This window comes from Boleophthalmus pectinirostris, unplaced genomic scaffold (genome assembly GCF_026225935.1).
Source record: "Boleophthalmus pectinirostris isolate CB_2022bp ecotype Guang Dong unplaced genomic scaffold, ASM2622593v1 HiC_scaffold_15, whole genome shotgun sequence".
Classification (NCBI taxonomy): Eukaryota; Metazoa; Chordata; class Actinopteri; order Gobiiformes; family Gobiidae; genus Boleophthalmus; species Boleophthalmus pectinirostris.
In genome coordinates this window covers 721,713-733,266 of record NW_026571070.1, presented here as the reverse complement: position 1 = coordinate 733,266, position 11,554 = coordinate 721,713, and the positions used below count along the sequence as shown (strand labels likewise).

At 49.2% G+C, this 11,554-nt stretch overlaps 1 protein-coding gene across 1 annotated transcript in view; it reads left to right on the top strand.

Annotated features, from left to right (window-relative positions):
- The first annotated feature begins 313 nt into the window (after positions 1-313).
- Positions 314-11,554, top strand: part of rreb1a (ras responsive element binding protein 1a) — a 57,238-nt gene continuing 45,997 nt past the window's right edge. Inside the window, 1 exon segment of the mRNA XM_055151201.1 lies at positions 314-880. Within this exon segment, the coding sequence (XP_055007176.1) occupies positions 838-880 (43 nt within the window). The 5' untranslated portion in view covers positions 314-837.

The following is an 11,554-nucleotide window of genomic DNA, read 5'->3' as shown; positions in this document are numbered from 1 at the left end:
CCTCCGCAAAACCGCCGCAAAGTCCCCAAAGTCACGCAATCACACGCGCACACGAGGCCCGAGCGCGTGCCCAGACCCACACACGCACGCGGGGGAGGAGGGGGGGGGGGGGGAGCGTGAGTTTGCGTGGAGGATGCGTGAGTTTGTAGATTCGATCACTGGATGTAAAGTCGATAAAAGTGCGTGAAAAGTGCGGGTGCGGCGTGTCCGGGGCGCGCGCGGGGGTCAGAGGAAGAGTTCGTCCGCGCGGTGAGGATGAGGAGCTGCGTGGAGGGGAGGGGGGGGAGAGATGCTTGGTGGCCACGTCCCCTTGGAGACTGGAGACAAACACGTGATGAGCCCTGCTTATCAGGTTTAGTGCGAGAGACACACGGCGCAGCGCAGGCCCCGAGCCCCGCAGGAATCCGCCGCAAAAACTCCGGAAAACGGGAGAAAATCTACTTCGTCCACGAGTTTCATCACCACGGAGCCCGCGGACGCAGAGTTTTTTTTCCAGAAGAGGAGAGAAGGAAGCGAAGGAAGCAACAGGAGGAGGCGAGCGAGGAGGGAGGAGGCAGGAGGAGGAGGAGGGAGAGTCGGAGTAAAGTTTGTCCAAGTTTGCACATCCCTTCGGAAGGAAACGCCATTTTGATTGCTCTCCTCTCCGCCGCAGCCTCCTCTCCCGCTGCGGTTCTTCCTCGTCGGGGGCTTCGGCGCATCTCTCCCCGCCCGAGCATCCTCCCGAACCCGACCGGAGCCGGGGCTTCGGAGGGGCTCTTCCCCAGCCCACGGGCCCTCCTCCTCCCGCCGCCGCCGCTGCCGCTGCCGCTCCATCCCCATCATCCCCCCTTCGCCACGATGTCCAGGCGCAAGCAGCCCAACCCCAACAAAGTCAACCCCGGTGAGTCCCACGCGCTTTTACGCACTTTTCACGCACTTCGGACAACTTTCCCGCACACTTCTGACCCGCGTTTGTCGTCGCGTCTCGTTCAACTTTGTGGAACTTTGACTTATGCAACGCGGCGCGGGGGATGTTTTCTGCTTGTACTTTGCATCCAAGCGGTGGAATTCAGCCTCGCTTCTTCCTCATTCACAAACTCATCCCCGCGCGGTGATTGTGCACTTTTTTTCCGGTTTTATTCGTGAGTCGGGCGCGTGTTTGGGCCGCGGCGGGGAGCGTGGCCGGAGCCCGAGGGCGGTGCGGGGCTCCACAGCGGGGGTAAAGTCTGCGCCTGGCCGCTCAGGAGCATCCGTATCTCGGGTGCACTTTGGCCCGAGCCTCGCCGTGGCCCGGCCGTAAAGCGCCGCGGACCGAACGACGCCGCGGCTTCCGGTGTGGCGCTTTCACAATAAAAAACACCTGTTGCTCCAGTTTTTCGAGGTCCTGGTGCAGAGAAAAGGCCCCGTGTGTCTGTGTGTCTGTGTGTGTGTGTGTGTGTGTGTGTGTGTGTGTGTGTGTGTGTGTGTGTGTGTGTGTGTGTGTGTGTGTGTGCATCCCTCTGTCACAGCTAGGGTTGTGCAAAAATATCGGAATATCGATATATCGTATCGTTTAACGTGATGATACAGTATCGATATATCACCAAGAGTATTTTTAGGTGAGTTTTACTAAATTATTTTCTTACAGAGCTACAGTTTTGTTGTTTGTTTAGTGAAAGGAAACTCATTTATGTGACACATTTGACATTTTTACTGTTTTGATGATTAAAATATTTGTGTTTCATATGAACTTTACACAAGAAGAAGTGATTTAACAAACACTTTTAGTGTCACAGCCACGATTTAGACTTTATTTTTTATTGAACCGTATCGAATTGATTTGAAATATATCGTATTGAATCCAAAGTGCACTGTATCGAGATCGTATGTATCGTATCGTGGCTCATGTATCGAGGTGTGTATCGTATCGTGGCTCATGTATCGAGGTGTGTATCGTATCGTGGCTCATGTATCGAGGTGTGTATCGTATCGTGGCTCATGTATCGAGGTGTGTATCGTATCGTGGCTCATGTATCGAGGTGTGTATCGTATCGACAGCTCTTTAATGACCCTCCTCACCTGTTGCTCTGTCAGGCTCCAAACACAATATTTACACTTTTACCAACACAAACAAACACTTTAAACCTTCCACTCACTTTATGTTCACTTTTTTGACACTTTAAACAGTTTTAAACCCGTTAAACCAGCACTTTGGCCTCTTGTTTTTGTCCTGTCAATATATTAAGGCCTTTTGGGATCATTTATTGAAAAGTTTTTGTACTTTTTGCGACTTTAACTCGACTCTGTGTGACATTTCTAAACGTTTATGCCTCTATGTGCTTAACCAAACGTGTAAACTTGTTGTCAGACGTGATATTTAGTTGTTTTTAAAGTTTGTGTTGTGGTATTTGAGGTGTTAGCCCCGCAGCTAAACGATGCTAACATGAATCTGTCTGCGCATCGACTCATCACTGTGACCTGCCGTGACGAGATCCGCGCTTTTGTCCCGTTTACACTCACTTTTTATCCCGTTTTCACGCTCTGTCACGGGTGAATGTGTTTTCTGAGCGTGACGGGAGGTTTAATGTTGTAGTTTCTCCGCTTTGGTGATATTTTGAGCGACTTTTCGGGTGCGTTAGCTCGCGGCTAACAGCTGCTGCCTGTATCACCTGGACCAGTGTCAGCCTCGTGTTTGTGTGACAGATTATCGCTCTTAAAGTGATTAAAGTTGATGAATGGTTTTGTCCGGGCTCTGCTTTGTCACGATAAGTACTTTTAATGAAGTAGAAGTGAGTATTTAGCGCTGTCAGAGGGTATTTTTGATGACTTTAGCTCGGGGGACTTTTATTTTGAGCGTCCACTTCCGCCCGCAGACGCTCACCGCCGCCAGCCTGACGCGGCGGTGTGACCTTGCTCAGACATTTTTAGCCCGAAACTGAGCCGTGTTCGCGAATAAACCGCCGTAACACGACATGGCCCGGGTGCGAACGGCCTCCCCGGACCTCCCGCGCTCGCTTCGGCCGCAGTTTGGGCACTTTTCTCCTCGTTTGAGGCCACTTTTCCGCAGTCTCCTCCGCAGCATCGACGCGCTGCCGCCTGTTGCATCCACCGCCTCCTGCCGCGCGGTTCTTTCGACATCCTCCGCGGACTTTACTTCCATTTTAAGCGCCTCGTCTCGCCCCATCCCCGCTCCCCGGCCGGCTGGAGCCTCGGTGCGGGCTTTTCGCTCACTTTGCGCGGCTTCGGTGGTGTTTGTGTCGTGTTTTTCTCGTGTTTTCCGCCGTTCGGGGCTCGGCGGATCGCGGTTGCTAAGGATCCTCCGCGCGTTCGCCTGTGCGCGCTGGAACTCGGGACTGAGGAAGTGCTCCAGAGTTTTGCTCTGTTTTACAACCACAGCCCCATCCTCCCTCTATTCCTCTGGAAACACCAACATTAAAGCTTTTATATCACACCAGACTGACTGTTCAGAGCTTTAAACTCGTCCTGACTCTGTCCCTCCTCAAACACAGACCTGGACCTGGACCTGGACCTGGACCTGGAGCTGTTTAGTTTCACTCACTGAGGTGAACACACGTCCACATTTACCCAGGACAGTCCCAGTTTTCATCCAAAACCACTGATTTGTCCCAGTTTTATACAACAAATGTCCCAGGTGTCCCTAGTTTGGACCAGTTTGATCCCTGCCGACACTAAAGAGAAACACAAACTGACATTTGTTTAAGTAAAATACAAAAAATCTGCTTAAAAACGACCAAAACACAAAGAAACTCTACTGACTCGTAAAGTCGTGATCCTTCTGTTCCTTTTGTTTCACTCACTGAGGTGAACACACGTCCACATTTACCCGGGACAGTCCCAGTTTTGGTCCTGTGTCCCCTGCTCCTGCAGATTTATATAAAACTATTGATTTGTCCCAGTTTTATGCAAGAAATGTCCCAGTGTTTCTGTTTTTAACCAGTCTGATCCCTAAACAGAGACACAAACTGACATTTGTGTAAATAAAATACAGAAAATCTGCTTAAAAATGTGAACAAAACACAAATAAAATGTGACTAAACTGACACATTTAATCGTGAATGAGCCGAGGGCAAAACAGTTTTCTTTATTTTCACAATTTTATTATTACAAACCGAGAGTAAAATATAAATGTGAATAATAAAATCTAAATAAGTAACAACAATAAGTAATGTTCCTTGTCACACACACACACACACACACAGACACACACACACACACACACACACACACACACACACACACACACAGACACACACACACAGACACACACACAGACACACACACACACACAGACACACACACACACACACACACACACACACACACACACACACATACACACACACACACACACACACACACACACACACACACACACACACACACACAGACACACACACAGACACACACACACACACACACACACACACACACAGACACACACACACACAGACACACACACACACACACACACACACACACACACACACACACACACACACACACACACACACACACACACACACACCTGGAGTTGTGTTTGTTTCAATCACATGATAAACACACAAAGTCGGTCTAAACTTGGTCTTTTCTTACAAACGACCACAAACTGAGAGTGTTCCAGTTTTTTATTTTAAAATTCAGTTTGAGTCTTCCTGAGCTGTGTGTGTGTGTGTGTGTGTGTCTGTGTGTGTGTGTGTGTGTGTGTGTCTGTGTGTGTGTCTGTGTGTGTGTGTGTGTGTGTGTGTGTCTGTGTGTGTGTCTGTGTGTGTGTGTGTGTGTGTGTGTGTGTGTGTGTGTAACGGGCCCTGAAGCGTCTCCACTGTTCAGACGTGTTTCTCTCTCAGTGTTTGGGCCCGCGGGTCCTGGTCTGGTCCTGGTCCTGGGTCTTGTTCTGGTCCTGGTCTTGGTCCTGGGTCTTGGTCTGGTCCTGGTCTTGGTCTGGTCTCGTTCTGGTCCTGTCCTGTTCTCGGGTCCATAGTGCAGCGGCGCCTCTGGTTAAAAGTTAATCGACTCTTCACTTGTGTCTTATGTAACATGTGTGCACCTGTCGACCCTGTCAGAAGTCTCCCTGTCGATCTTCACCTGCCGCTCACTTTTCCAGTTTTTCCTCCTGTCTGATCCTGGTCCTGGTCCTGGTCCTGGTCCGGGCCTCGTGGTTGGTCTTGCTCTGGTTCTCGTTCGTTCTTCGTGTCGTGACTCGGTGCCGTCGAGTCCCCGTGACCCGAAGCAGCAGAGTTTATCTTGACACTTTACAGCCGCTTTATCTGAGAATGTTCCGCACTGTGGCTTTAGTCCCGACCTGAGTCCGTCTGGTCCAGGACACGTCAGGAGATCTGAGTTTGAACAGTTTGTGCTCGAGATACAAACCTGATCTAAACACTTTTATCTTTTACTGAAGCGGAAATGTTCAGATAAACGAACTTTTCAAACGTTTCATCGAGTTTAAGTTGAAGTTTATTGGAGAGATTCAAGTTGGAGGAATTTTTAATCTCTTATTTTCAAGATTCTGCAGCATCGTTTTGGTCCAAATGTAAAAAAAAACAACAAAAAAAAACAAAAAACACTTTACTCTAATGTGACGTGCAGCAGGAGGAACCACAGCCTCGTCTAGTCCTGGTTTAGTCCTGGTTTAGTCCTGGTTTAGTCCTGGTTTAGTCCTGGTTTAGTCCTAATTTAGTCCTGGTTTAGTCCTGGTTTAGTCCTAATTTAGTCCTGGTTTAGTCCTAATTTAGTCCTGGTTTAGTCCTGGTTTAGTCCTAGTTTAGACCTTGTTTAGTCCTGGTTTAGTCCTGGTTTAGTCCTAGTTTAGACCTTGTTTAGTCCTGGTTTAGTCCTGGTTTAGTCCTAGTTTAGACCTTGTTTAGTCCTGGTTTCGGTCCTGGTTTGGTCTAATGTTTTTAGGTGAATATTTTGATTTAAAAACGTCACAGTTGGAGCAGAAGGATCCGCTTGTGTTGTGGAACCTGGTTCTTGTGTTCTCATGTTCTCGTGTTCTTTTGTTTTTGTGTTCTCGTGTTCGTGTGTTCTCGTGTTCTCGTGTTCTTCTCTGTCGTTTGTGGAGTCACAGTGAATCTTCTTCGCATCAGGAAAAATTCTTGAACTTTCAATTTCATTTGCAACACAAATCAGAATCAGAGAAGCTCCAGTCTGTGAAACTCTCCGACAAACCTCGAGGAAACGCTCCAAGAAAACCTCCTCACAAATGAAACGGGGCCAAAGTGAAGATGTACGAGCGGGCGGGGCTCAGGTCCGGGTCGGGGTCCGGGTCGGGGTCTTTGGTCCAAGTCCAGGTCCGGGTCTGTGAGGACGAGGTTCAGTTTAAAAAAGCATCTGTGGATGAAGCTGCTTAAATCTGTGATGCCCCTGGACCTGTGTGTGTGTGTGTGTGTGTGTGTGTATAGTGTGTGTGTGTTGTGTGTGTAGTGTGTGTGTATAGTGTGTGTGTGTGTTTGTGTGTGTGTGTGTGTGTACACACACACCACACACACACACACACACACACACACACACACACACACACACACACACACACACACACACCTGGAGTTGTGTTTATTTCATTCATGTTTTACACAAACTTGCACATTTATGTCCAGAGACAGACCTGCTGTGTGTGTGTGTGTGTGGTGTGTGTGTGTGTGTGTGTGTGTGTGTGTGTGTGTGTGTGTGTGTGTGTGTGTGTGTGTGTGTGTGGTGTGTGTGTGGTGTGTGTGTGTGTGTGTGTGTGTGGTGTGTGTGTGGTGTGTGTGTGTGTGTGGTGCAGCAGGTGCATGTCTCGTGCACAGATACTTTTCTGTTGGGCAGTGAGCGACAGGAGCAGGTGACAGGGGGCGGCGGGTGCTTGTGTGTGTGTGTGTGTGTAGTTTGTGAGTGTGAGTGTGTATAGTGTGTACAGTGTGTGTGTGTGTAGTGTGTTATAGTGTGTGTGTGTGTGTGTGTGTGTGTGTGTGTGTGTACAGTGTGTGTGTGTGTATAGTGTGTAGTGTGTGTGTGTGTGTGTGTGTGTGTATAGTGTGTAGTGTGTGTGTGTGTGTGTGTGTGTGTATAGTGTGTGTGTGTGTGTGTATAGTGTGTGTGTGTGTGTGTGTATAGTGTGTGTGTGTATGTGTGTGTATGTGTGTGTATAGTGTGTGTATAGTGTGTGTGTGTGTATAGTGTGTGTGTGTGTGTGTGTGTGTATAGTGTGTGTGTGTGTGTGTATAGTGTGTGTGTGTGTGTGTGTATATGTAGGTGTGTGTGTGTGTGTGTGTGTATAGTGTGTATAGTGTGTATAGTGTGTGTGTATAGTGTGTGTGTGTATAGTGTGTGTGTGTGTGTGTAGTGTGTATAGTGTGTATAGTGTGTGTGTGTGTGTGTGTGTGTGTATGTGTGTGTATAGTGTGTGTGTGTGTGTGTATATGTGTGTGTGTGTGTGTGTGTGTATAGTGTGTGTGTGTGTGTATAGTGTGTATAGTGTGTGTGTGTGTGTGTATAGTGTGTATAGTGTGTGTGTGTGTGTGTGTAGTGTGTGTATAGTGTGTGTGTGTGTGTATAGTGTGTGTAGTGTGTATAGTGTGTGTGTGTAGTGTGTGTGTGTGTTGTGTGTGTGTGTGTGTGTGTGTGTGTGTATAGTGTGTGTGTGTGTGTGTATAGTGTGTGTGTGTGTGTGTGTGTATGTGTGTATAGTGTGTGTATGTGTGTGTGTGTGTGTGTGTGTGTATAGTGTGTGTGTGTGTGTGTGTGTGTGTGTGTGTGTGTGTGTGTGTGTGTGTATGTGTGTGTGTGTGTGTGTGTGTAGTGTGTGTGTGTGTGTGTATAGTGTGTGTGTGTGTGTATAGTGTGTGTGTGTGTGTGTATAGTGTGTGTGTGTGTGTGTGTGTGTGTGTATAGTGTGTGTGTGTGTGTGTGTGTGTGTGTGTGTGTGTATGTGTGTGTGTGTGTATAGTGTGTGTAGTGTGTGTGTGTGTGTGTACAGTGTGTGTGTGTGTGTGTGTGTGTGTATAGTGTGTACTGTGTGTGTGTGTGTGTGTGTGTGTGTGTGTGTGTGTGTGTGTGTGTGTGTGTGTGTGTGTGTGTGTATAGTGTGTGTGTGTGTGTGTGTGTACAGTGGCAGAGTTGTTAGCCCCTCAGGTCCCTGTGACTCACACTGATGTGATGCTGAAAATCCTCCTAAACTCAGGTGGAGTTTGCATGTTCTGCCTGTGTCCCTGCTCGTCTTCCTCCATCTCAGACGCTCATCGTGCACCGATCCGGCTCCATCTGTGCCGATACCGATACTTTGGCTTTAAGTATCCACCGATATGAGCCGATATGAGCCGATACCAGAGATTTAGTTTCTTTAAACACAAACGTGAAGTGAAAATGATCCAGAAGAGTTTAAGAGTTTTTATATAAAGTTTGTTCAGATCGACTCTGACGATTTCACGAACGTTTGGACCAACAAAATCATTTTATTACATTTATTCAGACGGAAAAAAGAAATCAACTGAACCAATACCAGGTGAACCGATATCAGGTGAACCGATATCAGGTGAACCGATATCTGATCCATCAACATTTTCAGTATCGGTGCAAAAATCGGATCAAAAATCTGATACCAGAATCATCCCCACTCCAGCTCCACACTCCTGGTCCAGTCCTGGTCCAGTCCTGGTCCAGTCCTGGTCCAGTCCTGGTCCAGTCCTGGTTGAGATCCGGGTCTGGGTCTGGGTCTGACTCAGATGGTTTGTGTGAAGATGGAGACGAGCCGTTCACATTCCTGCATGAAATTCAACACTCCCTGAAGCAGGACACGACTGCAGCCTCCTGTCTTTACCAGGACTAAACCAGGACTAAACCAGGACTAAACCAAGACTCAACCAAGACTAAATCAGACCTAGACCCAGCCCGTGTGGGTCTAAACCGGTTATGATCCACGTGGTCCGGTCTCGGTTGGTCCCAGTTGTGTTTTGTGTGAACAGGTGTGAGTCTCTGCAGAACTCGAGACCCACAGAAACAGACCTGATCCAGTCCTGGTCCAGTCCTGGTCTAGTCCCAGTCTAGTCCTGGTTTGCATGTATGCCAGATGCCCTCCCGGTGTGTCAGATTGCGTCAGATGCCCTCCCCTGTCTTGACACATGTAAAGTGAATGGAGTGTGAAGCTGTGCTCTGATTGGCTGAGATTGTGGCATGTAGGTGAGAGCTGCATGCTGATTGGTGGAAGGTCATTTCTCTCCTCAGTGTGACCTGGATCTGTGTCAAAGGCAAAACCCAGTCTAAACCCGGTCTAAACCCGGTCTAAACCTGGTCTAAACCTGGTCTAAACCCGGTCTAAACCCGGTCTGAACCTGGTCTAAACCTGGTCTAAACCCTGAGACTTGAGTTGTATTTTAGGTTAAAACTTTTACACTGACAAATGTTCTGCAGAGAGAAGGATGCTTCCTCTCCTCCTCCTCTCCTCATCTCATCTCCTCCCTCCTCGTCTCCTCATCTCCTCCCTCCTCGTCTCCTAGCTCCTTGCTCTCTGACACAGTGCAGTTTAACCCTCTGTGTCTCGTCCAATCAGAGCTCGGTTTTATTTTTAGCCCCGCCTTTTTTAGCCCGGATTAAGTTTCAGACGCGATGAGTCCGAAAGGACGAAGGTTACAGCTCACACCTCCTCCTCTCCTCCTCCTCTCCTCCTCTCCTCCTCCTCCTCCTCCTCCTCCTCCTCCTCCTCCTCTCCTCCTCCTCCTCCTCCTCCTCCTCCTCCTCCTCCTCCTCCTCCCTCCCTCCTCTCCTCCTCCTCTCCTCCTCCTCCTCCCTCCCTCCTCCTCTCTCTCCTCCTCTACCTCTCCTCCTCCCTCCTCTCTCCTCCTCCTCCTCCTCCCTCCTCCTCCTCCTCTCCTCCTCCTCCTCCTCCTCTCCTCCTCCTCCTCCTCCTCCTCTCCTCCTCCTCCTCCTCTCCTCCTCTCCTCCTCTCTCTCTCCTCCTCCCTCTCCTCCTCTCCTCCTCCTCTCTCTCCTCCTCCTCCTCCTCTCCTCCTCCTCCTCCTCCTCCTCCTCTCTCCTCCTCCTCCTCCTCTCTCCTCTCCTCCTCCTCCTCTCCTCCTCCTCCTCCTCCTCCTTCCTCCTCCTCTCCTCTTTTTCCTTCTCCTCCTCTCCTCTCCTCTTCTTCCTCCTCCTCCTTCTCTTCCTCTCCTCTTCTTCCAAATGAATCTAATGAGTGTAAATTCTATTGGAGATGATCCTTCTTAAATCTGTCCTCATCTGCACAAAGTCTGAAAAGACGCCTGAGCCAGAACCTTCAGACCTGGTTTAGTCCTGGTTTAGTCCTGGTTTAGTCCTGGTTTAGTCCGGGTTTAGTCCGGGTTTAGTTTTGTATCTTGAATTAAAAGTCTTTAATGAGTGAATAACAAACTACATGTAACATGATTTTTTATTTCTTTTAATTATTAAACACGTTTAGTTTTAGTTAAATATGAACCAAGCTACAGCGACGCAGATCAGGCAGAGCTACAGCGACGCAGATCAGGCAGAGCTACAGCGACGCAGATCAGGCAGAGCTACAGCGACGCAGATCAGGCAGAGCTACAGCGACGCAGATCAGGCAGAGCTACAGCGACGCAGATCAGGCAGAGCTACAGTGATGCTACAGCGACGCAGATCAGGCAGAGCTACAGTGATGCTACAGCGACGCAGATCAGGCAGAGCTACAGTGATGCTACAGCGACGCAGATCAGGCAGAGCTACAGTGATGCTACAGTGACGCAGATCAGGCAGAGCTACAATGATGCTACAGTGACGCAGATCAGGCAGAGCTACAGTGACTCAGATCAGGCAGAGCTACAGTGACGCAGATCAGGCAGAGCTACAGTGACGCAGATCAGGCAGAGCTACAATGATGCTACAGTGACGCAGATCAGGCAGAGCTACAGTGACTCAGATCAGGCAGAGCTACAGTGACGCAGATCAGGCAGAGCTACAGTGACGCAGATCAGGCAGAGCTACAATGATGCTACAGTGACGCAGATCAGGCAGAGCTACAGTGACTCAGATCAGGCGGAGCTACACTGTTGCATTCTTCAGGCCGCACAGAAGAGAAAAGGGAGCAAACTTGAGTGACACAGATCAGGCAGGGCAGTTCAGATGCTAAGCTAACTCCCCCATCAGCTGCAGCGTTTGTTTTCCTGTTTGTGTTTGATAAGAACGTCTCCTCCTCCTCCTCCTCCACGGCTCACAATCCCTTTCTCCTTTCCCCTCCCTCTCTCTCTCTCTCTCTCTCTCTCTCTCTCTCTCTCTCTCTCTCTCTCTCTCTCTCTCTCTCTCTCTCTCTCTCTCTCTCTCTCTCTCTCTCTCTCTCTCTCTCTCTCTCTCTCTCTCTCTCTCTCTCTCTCTCTCTCTCTCTCTCTCTCTCTCTCTCTCTCTCTCCTCCCTCTCTCTCTCTCTCTTTCTCTCTTTCTCTCTGTTCATTCCTTCAGTGTGCTGCTGTTGGACTTTGGACCTGCTGTAAATAAAAGCTTTATTTAAACAGAACCAACAGTGTTTCTGCTCCGAGCTCAACCCAGAGCCTCAGATGCCCTCCCGTCCTCCCCCTAACCCCTCCCACTCCCACCCCCACCCCCATCCTCCTGTACTCC